The 18,555-nt window shown below is 40.4% G+C and overlaps 1 protein-coding gene across 2 annotated transcripts in view; it reads right to left on the bottom strand.

Annotated features, from left to right (window-relative positions):
• Positions 1-1,404: 1,404 nt before the first annotated feature.
• Positions 1,405-18,555, bottom strand: part of DCX (doublecortin) — an 84,567-nt gene continuing 67,416 nt past the window's right edge. For both annotated transcript variants that reach the window (XM_063346367.1, XM_063346368.1), the window contains 2 exons: positions 15,523-15,617; positions 1,405-12,932 (listed from right to left, as the gene is read on the bottom strand). In XM_063346367.1, the coding sequence (XP_063202437.1) occupies positions 12,876-12,932; positions 15,523-15,617 (152 nt within the window). In that variant the 3' untranslated portion in view covers positions 1,405-12,875. The remainder of the gene's footprint in view (positions 12,933-15,522; positions 15,618-18,555) is intronic.

Here is an 18,555-nt window from a genome sequence, read left to right on the forward strand (position 1 = left end):
ATTTTGTATGTGTCAGTGGGATTCATACTAAGCAACATCATTTCTACTGGCTTGCAGTGTTTGTTGTTGGTGCCACACCATCACCGTCTAAGTTTCCTCTTAGCACTCTCTGGAGTCCCTGAGATCGCTGTGATTGATAGATGCACACGGCAGGTTGAGGGTGTTAAATCTGTTCTTTTCAGAGCATTTTCCACAGGCAGGAGCACTACCTCTTATGTTTTTTATTGACCTCATCTAATACATAGCCTGTAGAAAAGACACCAGTGTGCTTTGTTTGCTCTTGAGGGGCATAAAGACACAAGCAGAGTATTTTCTGAAGTACTTATTCTGCTTTTCTGATAACATTTGCTTCAGTTTCAGTTCATGCACATTCAGATAAAGGCTTTTCTTAGGGTGGTTTTTGTTCTACTGTTTTTATTCTGGGAACTGCAATTTTTTTAGTGTGGTCTTTCACTGCAAACAGAACCGTACTGTATGTGCTGCTTCTGACCTGTCCAAGCATGGCACGATAATCGCAAGTGGGTGCCAGTAATTGACCAAGTGGGGCAATGTGTTGGTAGCCCTCATGCTGTTTGCCAGTTGGCAGAGCATCTCCTCTGGATCTAGAGGGCAAAGAGCACAGCCCTCTCTGGGCTGACGTGCAGTGACCACAGGGAAAAAAGGATAAAGGGCTTCATCCGAGCATGAAACATTGGGATGAATCTGAGCTCTTTCACAGCAGCCCACACTACAGCGGGGATGGCCAGAGCTGACTCACCCCACTTACTTTTAATTCTGCAGATGCGAAGCAGAAACAAACAGCAAAGTGGCTTGTACTATATAATTAAATGAGGAGGTCTAAGCCTTATTAACATTTTTCGGGCTTACAAGGAAGAATGTTATTGTCTTCATTGTGGTTCTGACAGGGTAGCTGTGAAAGAAGAACTTGGACCTTTTTCAGGCCTGTGTGGGAAGGCAGGACAAACACAGCGTATCTCTCAAATCTCACCAAACTTCCCAAAGCTAATGTGAGACCATACAGGACTTGCCCAGGCCCTGGATGCCAAGACGGAGTTCAGATGGGGGCCAGATCTTGCTATTTTGAATCCACGGTTTTGACTGAAGTGCTGCACATAGGGAAAGAGCTGCCCTTACTTGCACCGTATCTCCTGCAGTGGGACCCACACTGAGCTCATCCCTTTAGTCAAAAGGATGGCACTTATACAGGTTGGGCTGTTTCATTCAGGGATATGTGGGTCTTAATTCAGGGCCATCAGATTTCCTCTCCAGTCTTTTTTCTGCATTTGTACAAGTGGGACTGATTTGGGAAAGCTGACGAATCAAAATGAACAAGAACCTCTATAATTCACAAGTCAGTCAACACATACTTGCCAATAAAAGCATCGGAGAGGTTTTTATCGGCCTAAATATTGAAACCAAATTTTATTTTTTGAAAATGACATTACACACATCTTGCAAATGTACATTTAGATGAGAAAACAATGAGTAACAAATATTGAGAGCAAAGCTATAAAGTGGACAGGTTCTCTGCTGCATGGCATTGCATTACAAGAATACTCAGACCTGGGATGGTTATTACAAGTAGTAAAAACAGTTCACAACACCTCACAAAAATGGAATTTTTTCTAGAAAGTCAAGTCTTCTAACAAAAGGAAATTCTGTTAAGGGAGAAGAGGCATGGGGGATAGAAGTGTGGATCTAGGTACACTTTGTGGTTTTGTGGCAGGGTTTTGTGGGGTTTTTTACAGTCTGTTTCTTACAAAATCCATCTTTATGAGTTACCCCCTCTTTTCAGAGACTTTGACTATTTTCTGTCCTCCGTTGCCAACAGAACCACAGCTATGCAACAGTAAGCCCTGTGTACTCAACTCAGAGCTTGGGAGTGTGGAGAAGGAGTTGTCTACAGAACCCCTAACAACATAAATCCTATATATCATCCCCCACCCCCTTCCGCTGCGTATCCAGGAAAATCAAAAAGTGTGTGCAAACTCCGCAAATCAGGGGCCGTGGGACTAGTCCCATGTAGAACAACCAGGTGTGGAAGCCACAGCCAATATACCACGTGCCACATGCCTCAGCTGCGATGGATCATCGAGATCTCATCGCTTACTGGTGACGCAAACTTCCAAAGATTTAACTGGTTCCCCAGTTCAAGCAGAGGCAACAGGTGACTGATCTCCATCTGTTTTACCTTGAAAGTTAGAGTCTAATCAAAGTGCCAAGGCGCTGTGAGAAATTAAGTTCCCCAAGAGAACCTGTTGAGAACTGCTTTTCAAACCTCATTGTATATCATTTTATTTATGCCCAAATCTGTACTTTACAACCACGAGAGAGACAAGGACAGAATAAGAGAGAGGGAGAGAGAGAATCTTTCCAGGAGGAAAGGAAGAGCTAATTAAGAAAAGAGAGGTACAGGACCATGCATTTACTCTCAAAAGCTTGTTCACGAGCAAGCTAACATTTCTAACACTACAACCACTCATCTACATCTGTTTGCTAAGTAACTGAGTTCTACCTACAACTAGGGAGCAGAAGGGGTTTTTTCTTTTCTTCCCCCCCTTTAAAACGTCAATAAAAATGTTTTCTGTACAAGTTGAATGGCACAAAAGGTGGTTAAAATGCTAAATAACTCACCACAAATGGAGAATGCAAAATTAGTTCAAAACATGCATGGACTGTGTACAGGTAAGCAAGGAATCATTGGCATAAAGCTGCAATATATTACAAGATGATACATTTGAGATCTTTTGGAATAACCTTTGCTTGTTCTGTCCCTTTAAGAGAACTTCACGTAAAAATTCAGCATAAAGGGTGTTTAAGGTATATATCCAAGCAGAAAATTAACTATGGGCAAGATTATTTGTCTGAAGAGAAAAGCATTTCCCCTCCCCTTCCATGCGCTCCCCCAAGGTACAAAAGTCAATATGATTAGCATTGCTGCAGGCTTGCCAAAAAGAAAGGTTAGATAGATCTGTTTTAGGAGAACAAAAGCACCATTTAAATTAATAGCTCTTTGTACAATGTCATTAATTAAATACCTTATCATTTAAAAAAAAAACCCCAAACTGAAATTTACCAAACCCAACAAAATAACAAGTGAACCCTTACCACCCCCGTGTCCTCCAAGGTTATGTACAGAGTTTAAAGTATACCAGCTAAACTTTAAACCCGGCTGCCCCTCCAACCCCCACCCACTGAACGACAATAGAAAATACATCGTGGCCTCTCAGTCATATTATATTGCAGCTTTGTTATTAATGATGAAATCATACAAACTCAATGAATGACCTAAGACAGTAATCCGTGATCAGGTTCCAGTTCAGCTGCATTCCTCCCTCCCTCAACACAACTTGGCGGCAGATCCGCAGCTCGGAGGGAGCCGCGGAGCACAGGGCCGTGAGCAAAGGCAGTTCATGCTCTTCAGAGAAGAGTGGCGTGAAGAACTCAGGCTTATGCGATGAGAGCCGCTAACGCTAGCTTGTGGTTACATTTGTGATAAAGAGAATAGGCAAAGGCTAGTAACAGCAAAGTCAGCAAGCTGATACTCCTCCCCTGTGCTTCTAGACTAGGCAGTGTCATAAAATACAGAGTATCGTGGAGGTGAACGTGTCGTCATTTCAGAGAATAGAAGGAGATTTGGCTAGACAGGTTTCCTCTTTCTAAAAGACCCTGGGTGTCTTCTAAATTGAAAATCGCAGCTGTACTAGTACTGCCACAGGGATAAAGCTGCTTGGATCACACATCATTTAAATAAGAAGCAAACTAACAACAATTTCACGTCAGAATTCAGCATCTAATTATAACTCACAGGCTTTCTTGTTCTTACATTCAATACTTCTGCTTCACCTTATCTATAAACACCAGTTAGCAGTGCAATTAATTCCCTAGACATTCTTCTTTTTAAGGAGATGCATCATTAGACACCACACTAAATCTGGAAAAAGCTTTTCTGTTGTAAAGAGGGGAAAAAAAAGGGAAAAAAGCTGTGTGTTCTGCAGCCCATCAGTGACTATGTGGTCAGCATGTGAGCAAGACAGAATATCACTACATTTCAGATGGAGAAAAGAAGCCATGCTGGAATTTAAAAAACAAAACAAAACAAAACAAACCCAAACAAAAACAACAAAAACAACCCCCAAACACAAACCTAAAAAACAAACAACAAAAAAACAACTAAATGTTTCACAGGGATTCTCTGAAGGTAAAATTCTTCATTTCAAGAACTGGGCCTGTACCCCAGCTCGGGGTGCGTTTGGTCCATTACTGACATTTCCCGAGTTTAACTCTGCACGTGGGTTTCTCAGAAACTTGGGGGTTCAGAACCAGGTTTGGTTCAGGTCCTCCCTGACCAAGTGCCACCAACATGTTTCATTCTGACTGCATGTGCCAGATGAATCACTTTGCAACAACCCCACTTTTTAAACGTGACTCAAATTAATCTCTATTTCCTATACATAACTGTTGTAAATAGAGATGGAAGAACCAGCTTGGATAAAAATCAAAAGCAGCCTTGAGTTTAGATGAGTCACCTAAAATGAACTGAACCTTCCTTTTTATGTTCAGAGACATTTGGTAATATTTTTCTCTAAAAACCAAGCCAACCATAAATCTATTCTGCTTCGTACTAGCTGGGACTAGAGTAAAAAAATACAGGAAGAAATAGAAATGCTATTTCTGCTTCCATAAACCTGCTGGGCTCAGGGCGTGTCTATTGGTAGACTGAAGTAAGAGTAAAGTGAGATAAAGCCAACACTCTTCAGAACCAGAAAATATAGAGACCCTGATCTGCTAAGGTTCCTTGTTTAATTTTCAATTCTAAAAGTTTTAAGATATTTCAATGAAGAAAACTAATTCAGCTTTATCATTATCTATAATAAAACTATACAAAATATCTCCCATATATAACTTGCTATTAGAGGTTCATACAAGAGATCACCTTATAACTGGGGTCAGTGAGGTTTTCTCTGCAAAGTCTGCAGCTGTCACCCAGGAAACTGAATCTGCACTTAAGTAATCAATCACACAAGAATTATTGACAGTAATCAATCTTTGAAATAGGAGAGCAACTTTGGACCAAATGGGTTCAGCTCCCTTAATTACAGAGGAGCTTCTGCCTGTTTAAAGCAGCAGAGAATTAGGTGTATTGGGTTTCACTTGTGTTATATCGAGCGTCTGAGAACCTACAGAAACAAAGAGGTGCAATCTTTATGCAAAAAAAAATAATCTGAGACTAAACAACAAAAATGTGTTCAGATAAATCAGTTGTTTTACCTTTTAGGATTCAATTCATGAGCACTGTAATTCAACTGAATTTGAAAAAAAGATCTCGTGAGAAAACTGGTGTTAAACACAGATCCCCTTGTTCAGCATGGACTTCCCATTGATTTATTGAATGCAGCACGTCTCACATATGTGGCTAGGCATTTCACGGACAAGGTCATCATCAGCCCCTCTGCCTGCACAGCAAATCAAGGTAACCTCCCCCAGGAGCCTGTTTGGCTATTCACCCTGGTGCAAGTGGGTTGCTACTTTTTCCAGAGTTTGCTGAGCTCCGTGGGAAAGGGATGGGAGGTCCAGAGGTGTCCTCATTATTCTCTTGCACATGTCTTGCAATTCCGCAGTGTGCCAGGCCTGTCCTTCTCGAAGCCAGGGCATACTGATTAATTTCTATTTCTGATCTGATAGGGAGGAATTAAAATAAAACCACACCACAGGTTGGTGCTGTCATTCAGCAAAGGGCTGGATTTTCCCTTCCTCGTTTTAGGGATGACACATGCTGGCAGGAAAGTGAAACAGGAGCAGGGGAGGAACTTCAAACCAAGTTCTCCTGCCTGCGGCCAAGCATGACCTTATTTCTACCATCGGGAATGGGACACACAGCCTGCATCCTGGCTTAGATACCTGCAGGGCAATAACTCTTTCAACATGCAGCCAGGACCTCCTGCTGCTTTTCTGTCTAGAACAAAGCTGTAGATCCTCAGCTAGCCCCAGCCTCCCATTTCGTTTGTCCCTGGAATTTCTTGGCTTTTCTCTTTTATTATTCCTGCACATCAGTAGCACTGATGCCTCATGCTCTCCCTTCCATTTGATTTTCTGTGAAGTTCAGGCTCATTTCATCACTCAGTAAATATCTCCTAACAAATGCCCCCTACCATTCCTCTTAGAAACAAGTCTTTTTTCTTTGTTTCCCATGACACTGGCCATCATGGCATCTTTCTCTAATGATGCCAACTTTCTTTTTTCAGCTGACAGACTCTAATTACTGCAAAGATTTGTTAATTCCTTTTGGGCATCCTCCTTCTTCAGTTGTTTGAGTGATAAACTGTCAGACCTAGGGAAGCTCTAAACTGGCTCAAGAGTCCTGAGTTACAGTTCATTAAGATATAGAGCAAGAGCCAGAATAGGTTAGTTCAACTAAGTGCATTGAGCAATGAAACTGAAAGGCAACTCTTTCCCATGAAGCCGTCTGGCCATGAACACTTTCTAAACAAGAAAGCTTTCAACAACAGGCCCACTGTTTTCTTGGTAGAAGGCCACTGAAAACATTAGACTTATTCATCATTTACAAATACATGGCCCACATTTTGAATGGTAACAGAAATTGCCCCCGATATGTACGTGTACATGTAACAAGAAGAGGGGCAGCAGGGGTCTGTATTCAGGCCAGAGGTGGTCCAGATGAGAGAATTGGGTTGCTGGATGTGGATATGGCCTTGCTCTCAAGGAGTGTTGCTGGTGTCTCCAGAGTTTTGGAAGAAATAAAAATTATGCGTCTGTCTTTCACCATTAGTAAAATAAAAACCATTTTTACAGCATAGTTTTGAGAGAGTCAGAGTTCCTGAAAAGACTTGCCAAACACAATGGACCATAGTTTGCTTCTATAAGGTTTTCAGACTTCGCTAAGTAATGAATAGATGCTAAGAGCAAGTTCTTCCATAGCTCTTTGTATCAGCTTATCTCAAAGCATCTTACAGATGGAAGTAAGTATTGTGACCAGCTCTTTATGCATTGGGACACCATGGCACAAGGAGAACTGATCTGTCCACACTTATGCCAAAGACCAGTAGGCTCTGAAATCCCAATGGCTCTGAAATCCCACTGCTGAATCCACTAGATCTGATTCTTATTTACTCAGAAGCTCATCTATTGGCCAAAAATTGGTGTCAGTGTTTTTAACCTTCTCTAAACAGAGTATCCTGAGGGATGGATAGTGGTCTGTGAGCCCAAAGCTCCACATTTTCACCTGCAGATGGAGTACACATACCCTACCCTGCAACTGGGCTTCTATCAGAGCAGCTATGCAATGGCATTACTGAAAAAAAACCTTTCCATCCACCCACTTACAATCTGTGAGCATCTCACCTCTCCCTATTAAAACACGTCTTTTTGTCAGCTTGGCCACAGACCTTCAGACAAACATCAAATGACTAGATCTGTTCCAGAGGAAACAAAACAAAACGAGGGGTCCATACACATTGCTGGCCCCAGCCTTTCACCTGGAGGCACACAGAATGAGAGACACCAGATCTTAAGCCAGGAGCAAAGAAGGAGGGTGAAGAATATCTGAATGACAGAATCGATAACCAATGCAGCAGAACCCAGCCCAGTTCACTCCACAATCAGTGAGGAGTGGCTGCACCATGAGACACAAGACTCAGCTTTAACATTTCCTGAGGTACCATGGAGAGGCCTGCTCAGATTCATACAGATGGGACAGAAGAAGAAACCCATGATTCTGGAGACAGTAATTTTCAAGAGCTGGTTGCATAAATGCGAGATGGGCTAAACATCTCAAGAATTAAAGTCTGTTCTGTCCCCTTTTGTCAAGGCTGTTTTTATCTAGGCCTTGCTGGGCACACGTATAGTCCCGCTTCTGAAGCCCAAAGCATGCTGGAAGGCACTTTAGGTCTTAACCTTCTTGGTCTTATTACACCAAGGTAGTATTTCAGCTAGATCTCTTCTAGGATCTTGTGTAAAGCACTAATCCTGTTGCACAGATTGACATCACTCTTTACCGAGAAAGACAGAAAAAGATCTTCATCTTGTGCCATCCATTTGCTTCTACAGAGGACATCACCAGTCCCACACACTGTTTCAGCCTGCTTCCATCAGCAACCAGAAAAATAACTTTGGGCCTAAATCACCACTAGAAAAAAGAAGCTGTTTTGTTCTGTCTTGGTCATGACCAGCACCTCGTGTGTGGTAAACACACTTCTAGATAGCTTTTCTCTGGTTGTGGATTGTCTTAGCTTGAGGAGACACTTTCTGGACTAAATTTATACCTGCTTTACTTGACTGTTTTTTCTTTCCTTTCTCTAAAAACGATTCTGCTCTCCAATTGCCTTGAATGGATGAGTGGTAACCCTGAAGTCAATGACAAAATACACTCATGTGCTCTCACTGCAATAAAGAAGTCACATACTGTAAAGTCCATACTTTGCCCCTGCAGAGAGCTTCCAGGGATGGCTGTCGGTGGAGCAGCGTCTGTGTAGGGATTCAGCATGGCGTTACAGAGCAATTTCACAAGGTGTTCTGCAAAGTAGCTAGCTAAATAATGTGCAGATATAGGAAACACAGACAATGGTAGGCAAAAGCCGTTTCCATCTCCCACTGCAGAGTGGACCAAGGTAAAATTCCATTACGAAACTCTTTCAAAATTACTTCAAGTTGTAGAGTCTTGGCTGGCTGTTTAGTTAGTGGAACTGAACTAGCTCCAAATCTTATAACAGATGAGGATTTAACCCAGAAACTTCAGGATTATAAATGCTTTACGAGTGACAAAAATCCTAAGGCTGAAGATTTTGCTGCATTGCCCTGATCTTCTACAGTCAAGACCATCACTGGAATGTATGAATACTAAATACAACAGTCTATGCTTGGAGGATTGCTCTAATTCCTTCCTAATGATCGCGTGTCTGAAACAGGTATTTTTACTATATATGCAAATTTACTAAAATATACTGGATACTGAATAAAGGCAGATTTCAAAGAAAAAAAGCTCTACTACTTTAAGAGTCTCTCTAATTTGTTTTTAAATACTGTATTGTTTTAAAACAATATAGTCTTAGTGATTCAATTAGTCTCTGAAAATACTAAAGGCAGCCTCATGAGGGAAATTAGACAGGGTTTTTATAGCAGAATTAATATGGCAAATCCTCATATCCTGTGGAGTTTTATGTGCTTGTAAAAGTAGAAAAAAATATAAAAGGTAAACTCTGGAGTATATAGTGGAATTGCTATCATCTGCTCCAGGATCTCATAGGGTCTGGAATTATTATAGTATATTGAAAGTAATTAATAATTTATTCCAATTCAGGAAAGCTTTCTGACCAAACCCAAGCTTATATCTCGTGAAAAATCAACAGGAGTAAAGCATGTGCTAAAATTTAATCAAGTCTTTAAGTTCTTTCCTGAATTAGGGCTGTGCCTATATTTAAATGACTAAGGTACAATGCCTGTGCATTGTTTCTCTTTGTATTCAAATCTATGTTAGGGATTCTACAAAGCCAAAGATAACTGATTTTGAATGTAGGTAACATTCCACATGCATTTCTGTACAAGAACTCATGCAATATTGGCATTAATACAGAATTAACTATATGTTACAGCTGAAATGCTCACTGACTTCTCCTACTGCTCAGGCATTTCTACCTAGAAAATTGCTTTTTAAAACTCGGGAGTTTGACCTCATACCCTGTTTTCTTTGTGGCTTCTACTGGTTTGAATGGCTATTTTTCCCACAGAACAATTTTTTTTTTCTTCTTTTAGGCCTTTTCAAGGTCCCTCTAATTCCCTGAAGGAATTGTTTGGCTCAGCCCCACCCCAGGATGATCCTCTTGCAAACAAAACTCCAAACGCAAGGGAGCACTTGCAGGATCAGGTATTAGATGTGTCAGTAGGTGCAGCTCAGGAAGACGGCCTCAGTGATTCCTTAGCATGCTCCACCAGGAAGAGCATCTTCAAATAACCAAACACTACTTGTGGCAGGAAGGAAAGGAACCACTTCTCAACAGCTTCCTCAACAACCATCCATCCAAAGGTTCATTTACCACTTGGGATCCTGCTTTATCTTATACAAACTGAACTCATGGATACCGGATGAAAGCACATCTCAGACTCCTTTCCTACCACCATCAGCTCTAGCAGTTCAGTCTGTTTATAGATATCAAAGATTTGGGTTTTCCTGGTGGATCTGTGGTGAGTGTCCTGTACTGAATAGCAAGACAACCTAGATGCAATCTCATGGCTGGTCTCTTGATTTAGCAGAGACTCAGAGGAAAGGTGGCAGGACATGCTTACCCTGACTATGACAGGAATGGCCTGTGTCACTGAAGTGACACACCTTTGACCGGAGTTCAAGTCCATCATCTCTAACAGGCAGGGTCATGACTACTAGTCAGGGTCCCTGGAAAGGCAGAGACTTAGGGAGGGACTCTGAGATTTCCACCAACAGGACAGAGGAGAGGGTAAAAAACATGTCAAATTATCTGTCCCACGAAAGCTTTTACTAAGGCAAAAGTTCCGATGAATAATCTTGTTAGCATAACTATAGCCTTTAACATCCTTATGCTTAAAAGGTCATATTTTCTCAAGACCAGTGTCTACAGTAGCACCCACAGGATTAAACGGCCCAAAATTAGCACCCATAACCAAATCTGCTCCCAAAATACTTCAGCACCTTCTGTTAGAGGATCTGAAAGCACTTTACAAATGTTAACCAACATTTGGCCTCACAACCCCCAGTGAGGTAGAACAGTATTGTCCCTGTAGGGACAGACAGATTGAGGCACAGGGTTACTAAGAGACCTGCTCCCGTTCAGACACTAAATTTAGCAATGCCAAGGGCTGAATGAAGGTGTCCTGACTACTGCACCTATGCTTTGTCCAGACTCCCATCCTTTCCCCCACAAACCTTCAACATGAGCCCTTAGCCTTGGAACTAAACCCAGGATTCTATATACAATAGGTGAAACGATCATTTAGCAGTCACGTAGTCAGAGAGTTATTCAATTAAATGAAGTTATTTGTGGGGACAAATGATTTCTTGTGCAAAACTCGGGGTGTAAATGATCATGCACTAAGACTACTGGGTACAAATTTGGTGCATGATAACTCTGACCCCTTGATAATTCCCAATCCTGGCCTCTCTCAGATAACTCTCTTTTTTTAAGTTGCATTATATGTATCATCACGTGAACCTCTAAAGATGTAGCCTGCACAGATTGTTTCAGACCAGCAATGTAAGCAAACAAAATGTGGAGTGGCTTTGGGAACAACCCAGCATTCATGTAGCATCAAACATCACAACATTATAATGCATTCTAATCACAAGGGGTTGCAAGGCAATAGGGAATAGGTGTTGAAACAAAGGCAAATAGAGCAACAAAGAAAGATTTGATTGCACAGATTTCATTTAGGTAAAGTTCTGTAATAATAATTTTCATCGAAAGCTTCTTCCATGAGAAAGGGAGGCAATGCCAGCTAGCCTATGACAAAGCTTCGGCGTAGTAAAAACCACCAGCCCTGCGTGAATAGATGAACTTTGCATTCTGTAGGAGTCATTACTGATTAATAAAAGCAAAAGGTTTCTCTAGATACAATAAGTTTTTGTCAGATAGAAGAGTTTCTTAAAATACGGGTTTTTGAACACCACAAAATTCCATTTGTTATATAAGTAGAGAATCTGGCCATAGTTAGGAATACTGAAGTGTAAAAAACCAAATGTGTAGTCTTAAACATTACAAAAACTATCAAAACATTCAACATTTTGAATTGACCTCTTTTTTTTTCCCCTACGTGTGTCTGTTTTGGCAGTGATGACAAGATTTCTAAACTGATTTGTTGTTATTACTCTTCTGCAGTTGTTGGTTGGCTTTTTTTGTACATTTTTCTGAATGTGTTTTTTAAACAAAAGAAAATTACCAGTTCTTATAAAAAAGAAGGAGCTTGAATCCTTACTCCCAAAACACAGATACAAGGTTTTCCTTTATAAAAAGTGTATTGATTTTTTGCTATAAAAAGTGACCTATAGGGTGTCAAACCTGAAAACAAATTTTCACAGTGTTTTCAGTGTTGGCTGTTCACAAGGCATTACTGTTACAAACAGAGATAGAGAGATACCATAAGGTAGGTATAAAAATTTCTTACCAGCTAGCAGTGTCTTTGGATCATACACAAAAGGTTTTGCACTCCAGATAACTCAGATGACTTACTTTTTTTTTTTTTTGCTTAATCATTTAAAAAAAAATCCCAATATTTGAATCACTATTATACTATTGCATTTTATGCAATCATTCCTAATCTCATCTAAGCTTCTGCTGGCATAGTAAGCATCAAACTAGTAAGTCATTTCCCTTCCTGCCCTCCAACAATAAAAACAATACTAGTTAGTATGCAGGTGCTAAAACCAGGGCTGCAAATGAGGAGCAGGTGAGCTGGCAAATGTTGGCAGTTTGGACGGGTGGAGAATTATCATTTGCTCTACTTGAGCTTGCAAATTGGTCAGCAAGCGATCCATTTGTGCACTTTTGGGGGAGCTACTTTACTATCACTAGAAAAATTACATAGTTGCAGCAGAAGAAGAAATACTAGAAGAAAATGGGAAATGCACAGGATCATTGGCATATTGGCCCCAAATTGCTCGCAATGTCCATTTTGCATCCCTGTAACTTGGAAGAATGGTATCCCTCTATCTCTATAGACTGGTAGGTGTTGATTTGTGGCACGGAGGATAAATCACAGAAAAAAAATGACATATAACTGTGTGTCCATTGTCTGATTTGAAAGCACCAGTCACCTATCTGCTTATTTTGGCAGAAGTACTCTACTGTATCTTAAACATAGCTCGCAATATGGATGTTTCGCTTCATGTCGCTTTACATGGAATCTCCAAGGGAATCAGAGTCATCCAAAGACAGAGGCAGATACAAGTCCTGTAGGAAGAAAGAAAAAAATGTTAACTCACACAATCAGTTTCCAACTTTGGTCATGCAGTTGAATGGTCCAGTTCAACGCAGCTCGTAGGGACGGGGTGGAATGGTTACTGGACAGGCTGACCAGTTGTCCAGGTAGTTCAAGGCTAAAATCAAGGCAGGTTACTTTCACAGTGGAGCAAGAGAATCTTGGTACCAGAAGAAAGATGACTGTTCAGTGTTAAGTTTGAGAAGTATTTTTTTATTGCTTCTGGATCGATGTGTGGATCAATTACAGCACAGGCATGAAAGAGCAGGACTTTCCTTAAACAAGTCTCTTTGAACCTAAGTCTACAATAAAGAGTCTTACCTTGATGTGACAGCTATCCTTAGGACAAATCTCTAGGAAAATCACATGTTCCATGATTTATTCTTTAAGTTATTTCTGATTGATTAGAAGAGTTAAGAAAATAATCACAAATGTATAATTTGGGTCAAATGCTGAACGTAAAGATTTCCAGGGTCCCTTTCTGGGTAGCCATCATATTACACTTCCCTAAAGTTCTGCATGGAACTAGGAACACAAACTCGTGCAAGGGCCAAACCTCTCCTTGGGCATTTTTGAGCTCTGACCCACACACAGGAAATGAGTGTGAGCAAAATGAAGAAAAGCCTAAATACACGCAAAGGAAATTGATATAAGAATCTTGATATAAGAAGAGGTAAACTATGACTTTGTGGTGAACTCAGCCTAAGCATTTATCATTTGAGCTTTAACGGAAAAAAAAGAAAGTGATTTCATCATAAGCAGGAAATTGCCCCTGGGAGGAAGACAATGATGCATGAATATTCTGGTAACCTAAAACGCTACACTTGTGTTTGCTGATTGGTTAGGTTAGTGGACAAGCTCATAGATGGATTGGCTTTGCCCTCAGCAGTCACCATCTATTACAAATGTTCTAGGGGCTTCACTGGAAAGGTCCGCTGGTTTTCAGCCTGCTGAAAACATACATAAAACATTAAAGAAGGTGAGTTTTACTCATCTTTACCAGGAAGCAAATACTCTTCTCCAAAGTCCTAAACGAGATAGTGTTTGGGAAGTATTTTAGGTCCTTGATGGCTGAAGCAAAGGATGCAGTTTACAGCATTACTTTTGCTGAAATACACACAAGCATTTGTTGAATTCACACTATGGCCCAGATGCTGTTCTCAGTTATAAATTAATAATAAATCTGGACCCATTGTGTTAAAATTGGTGCATTTACTCAGACTTGGACTCAGCAGCTGAGATCAGAGTTAAGTCCTGAGGAAAATACAGATTTCATTTGGGTTCACTATGCCTTTGTTAAAGAAAATGGAATAAAGCTGAATAACTACAGCCTCTCCCTAAGTTGGGAATATTTTAAAGATCTGATTCTTGAGAAGCCAAAGTCCACCCCAGGCTCCCCCAGTACAATTCAATCCCATGTCCAAAGGTCAGTGATCCAAAATCTTACATGTTAGAGGAGTAATCCAAAGCCCATTGGACTTCTGGGGACTCTTCCCATTGACTTCTCTGTGCTTTGTTCCACCATCATAACAACTGTAGTCCAGCTGCTGCTACTACTCCTTACTTTGAGAAAAAAAATAATCCTCAAACAAAATGAGTTCAACCCATGCAATCTAGACCGTGGTGGATTACATGTGTCTGGCTGACCTCAAAACCTCACCACTATCAGAATTTTTAAATTACTCTTCCAGAATTTCAAGCCAATGCTTTCAAAGTCATACTCAGGCTGAGAGATACATTCTGATTACTAAAGAGAAAACCCACTGCCCTCCTCTCACACTTAACATTTATGTCCAGGTTCCAATTTCTGTATCAAGACTGTTGGAAGCAACACTGTGGCTATTCCAGAAATAAGAAAGCCCATGGAAATGACAATCTGGACTCAGCACAGAATGGCACTGAACAACAGGAATATAAAAAGCTGTGACTGCTGCTATACCTTTTAAATAAATCAATGCATGAATTATCTATGAACCAGCACAGGTTTACTGATCTCTACTAGGATGTTGTGCTACCTGTTAGGCACCCTGTTTATTAACCGGAAAAACAGCTACTGTACCAGAACACAATTACTACACCAGCTGTAAAAAAACATTTCCTGTAAAACAGAGCATGGCCTTAAATAATTTAAAAAAAAAATCCTTAAGACGTATTATTAAAGTGATGTCTTAGAGCTTCAGTAACATTTTTCCTGCTGTTTAATGGACCAGATTTGCCAACACTTAAGGCTTTTCAAGAGGAGGATTTATATGAAGATCATATCCATCAATAACTTGTGAATTTTTTCAAATAGCGATACAAGCTCAGGGCTAAGTTATCTCTTCTGATCCATATGAATGAGTACACATTAATAACTCCAAGGGAAGAAACAGGCCAATAATTTGTTGTTCACCATCTCACTAGAGCCCAAAGTGACAACCCTTTTAGGTAATGGGCCAAATTCTCCACTGTTTCAACATAAGGAGTTGTGCTTCCAGAGAATATGGCCATGACTTAAATGTGATACAAATCGCAGTAGACTAAGGAAGAAACTGATGTAGTAAGGTATAAGAAACGTAATACCTTGTGCTTACGGAGGCTCCCTGGGCTGGTAGGTGTGGAGATCGGGGACTGCTTTGATTTGGGTGTAGACAGCTGACTGCTTGAGGTCCCATTTGCTGTCAGAAAACAAGACAGAAGCTAGCAGTCAGACAAGCAAGAGGAAGATCTTATTTCTCCTTTGGGGAGTTGGAAGGTGTCCAAACATTTAGCACAGAAACACTATAGTTTATTCATGTTCGGCAGGAGAAAAAAACCAAGCGAACAACATGGCTATTCACCCAACTTAAGGCTTTCAGCTGCTCAGGATAATAGACTCTGGAATACAGCGAGATACCAAATATATTCAAGGAGCAATATTTTACACTACAAATATTCACCAAATTGATCCAATATACACATCACCAGAAAAACAGAAAGACAATTTCTGTTTAACGCAATTGAAAGCATGTGGCATTTAATGGCATGAGTGGAAACCAGAGGCTGCAGATATCCTGGATCCTACACAAGAAATATTAGATGTCAAATATATATATTACAAATTAGACAAACAGCTGCCCAGAATGCCCTGTTTGTAGTTAGCTGTGGCTTGGATTAAATGACCAAAAGAGCCCTTCTGAAGCCCTGGTGTAAGCACAGGATGGCACGTCCCTGTTCACCTCTCTGGGGAGAGGCCAGAGCTGGCTCTGCTGTTCCTCCACTGCCTGCGCCAGAGAAGTGAACATCGTCCATCGGAGAAGGAACAGGAGAATCACATCAAGCGACGATCCTCTTGCAAAGATCAAAATCTGGCCTTTTGGTTTGCTTTGTTTGTTCAAGTTGCTTTGAAGAAAACACAGTTATTCTCCATTTAAAAAAAATATGATTCATTTAAACCAAGCGGCTTTTGTAAGGGCTGTTCATTGAGGCCTTCACAGACATGGCTTTTAGTTGAAGGGCCCCAGGGCTATGTCAGGGCAAGCTATTATGCATTTATTGGACCAAAAAGGAATCAAAATAGCACTTTATGCAGAAAAAAACGAAGGGAAACAAAATGGAATAAGGAGAAATTAATTTTTTCCTACCACTGATGTTCTTGAAGTAAGCTAATGTCTTTGATAATTGCCAGGTGTCACAATACGTTATTTCATAAGGACAAACTTACGCATAGTGAACGTGGTCATTCATAGATTGTGTATCAGCTCCAGGGATATAGACCGTTTTGTTACTGGGGGCTGTAAACACATAGCTCCATCAGCACAAGCAGCATTACTTGAAGGAAGGAAATTCGCACTCATGCTGGCTGTGTCCAAGTATGTTATCTTTTCTGGCCTTTTCTTTTTGCAATCCAAGCAGCAGCAAGCTGGAGGCATTCTGAGCATTAAACTACACATCCCAAGCAAGTCTACAGAAAGTGACATTTCCAAAACCTACTCCAGATGTTATCATATTCAGCACAAGCCACAAAACTAAACCAGATCTTTTGATTGTCATTTCCTTAAATGGCTATAGTGTTGCCAGCCCTCCAGATAACTATACAAATCCCTACCCCTCTTAAAGAAAACATTTTTAATTGTTTTGATGTTTCTCACAAAGAGAAAAAGACAAGCATATAATGATACAGGCTTGTTGTCCTGCTCTCTTAAGTGCCCAATACCTCTGTATACCATTACTCTAAATGTAAAGGCATGTGCACAGGAGGATGAATGATTTCAGCGTATGGGACGTATGCTTCCAATTTTAATAGCTGGATATGCCAATCAGTTACTTAAAATTAAACAAGTAGTTGAGTGTCTGGAGGAGACCTAAGAAGTGTGTGAAGTATCATACAGTAAGAAGAAAGTGTGTGAGTGCTGTATTTTTAAGAGCAAGACCAGCATCACTCTTGTTTTAATGCCTAAGACAGCCTCATTCCTCTTCTCTGTTACCTTCTTGTGAGAAAGAGGAGGACAGTTAAGGTTCGTGGTATCACTGGCCCAAATGCAGAAGTCATACATGTGAATTCAAGTAAGCATAAAGAAACATGTGCTCTAAGGGACAGGACAAAGGAGGAGCTGCCGGCATGTTAACGCAGCTCAGACTCAACAGATTGGTGGTGACGTGGGCCCTCTGTCTTCATATCCATCATTTCTGTGCAGAAGGCACTATTGGGAAGAGGAGGCTATTCATCACAGATAGCTTTTTTCCCATTACAAACACACCTCACTGAGGAAATAGGTATTTCTTAAAAGGTGGTAGAAATAATGATTTATAGATAATTGGGGAACAGAGTGACCCTTCACCTCCCCATTCCACTCAGACCATTCTTTATTGGTAGAGGGGAAAAGCTGATTCTAGAAACTCAGAAACTGTTACACGCTGGTCCTTGCACTGTGACATGCCACACTTCACTTTGCTCCAGTTCTACAAAGTGAGCTGCCCTTGAGATTGGTGGGAAAAAAAGTACAGTTCACTAACTATATGACATATAATGAAGGGAATTCAGAGAAAAAGAACTTGGATCTCTTTTATGGTTTTTGTTGGTTTTTTTTTTTTTACCAAATGACTGAGTTTTCTATTAAAGAAAATGTGGGGTACAATAGTACTAATATAATCTGTATTAGCTAGAATCTACCTCAAATTTCTAAAATGCCGCTTTCTTTCTTTATTTCCAATTGTCATTGATCCTGAGGCAGGAAGTAATCCTAAAATGAAGAATGCCACTTAACAACTCTACAAAGAACCCAAATTTTCCTTCCACAAACAAGAAGACTGGAAGAATGGCTAACAGTTGATGTGCAGCAAATAGATATAATTGCTGCAGGGAAGGACAGAAATTCCGTAATACAATGAGACCTTTAAGTGCTACAGCAGGGATGTTAATATTTTATGAGCACCAATGAAAAAACAGATGTGACATCCAAATCAGAAATCCAATGAGACGGATGTATATCATTACAAATATTCACCAAGAATTTTGCAGCAGGAGCAACAATTAAGAAGCCCAGTTTAATTTTCTCTATGTCTGATAATGAAGAATAGTGTTCATAATCAAACTTGCATGCATTTCTTTTGAACTCAAATGCAGGAAAATAACAA

Source organism: Chroicocephalus ridibundus, chromosome 9 (assembly GCF_963924245.1).
Source record: "Chroicocephalus ridibundus chromosome 9, bChrRid1.1, whole genome shotgun sequence".
In the NCBI taxonomy this organism is placed as follows: Eukaryota; Metazoa; Chordata; class Aves; order Charadriiformes; family Laridae; genus Chroicocephalus; species Chroicocephalus ridibundus.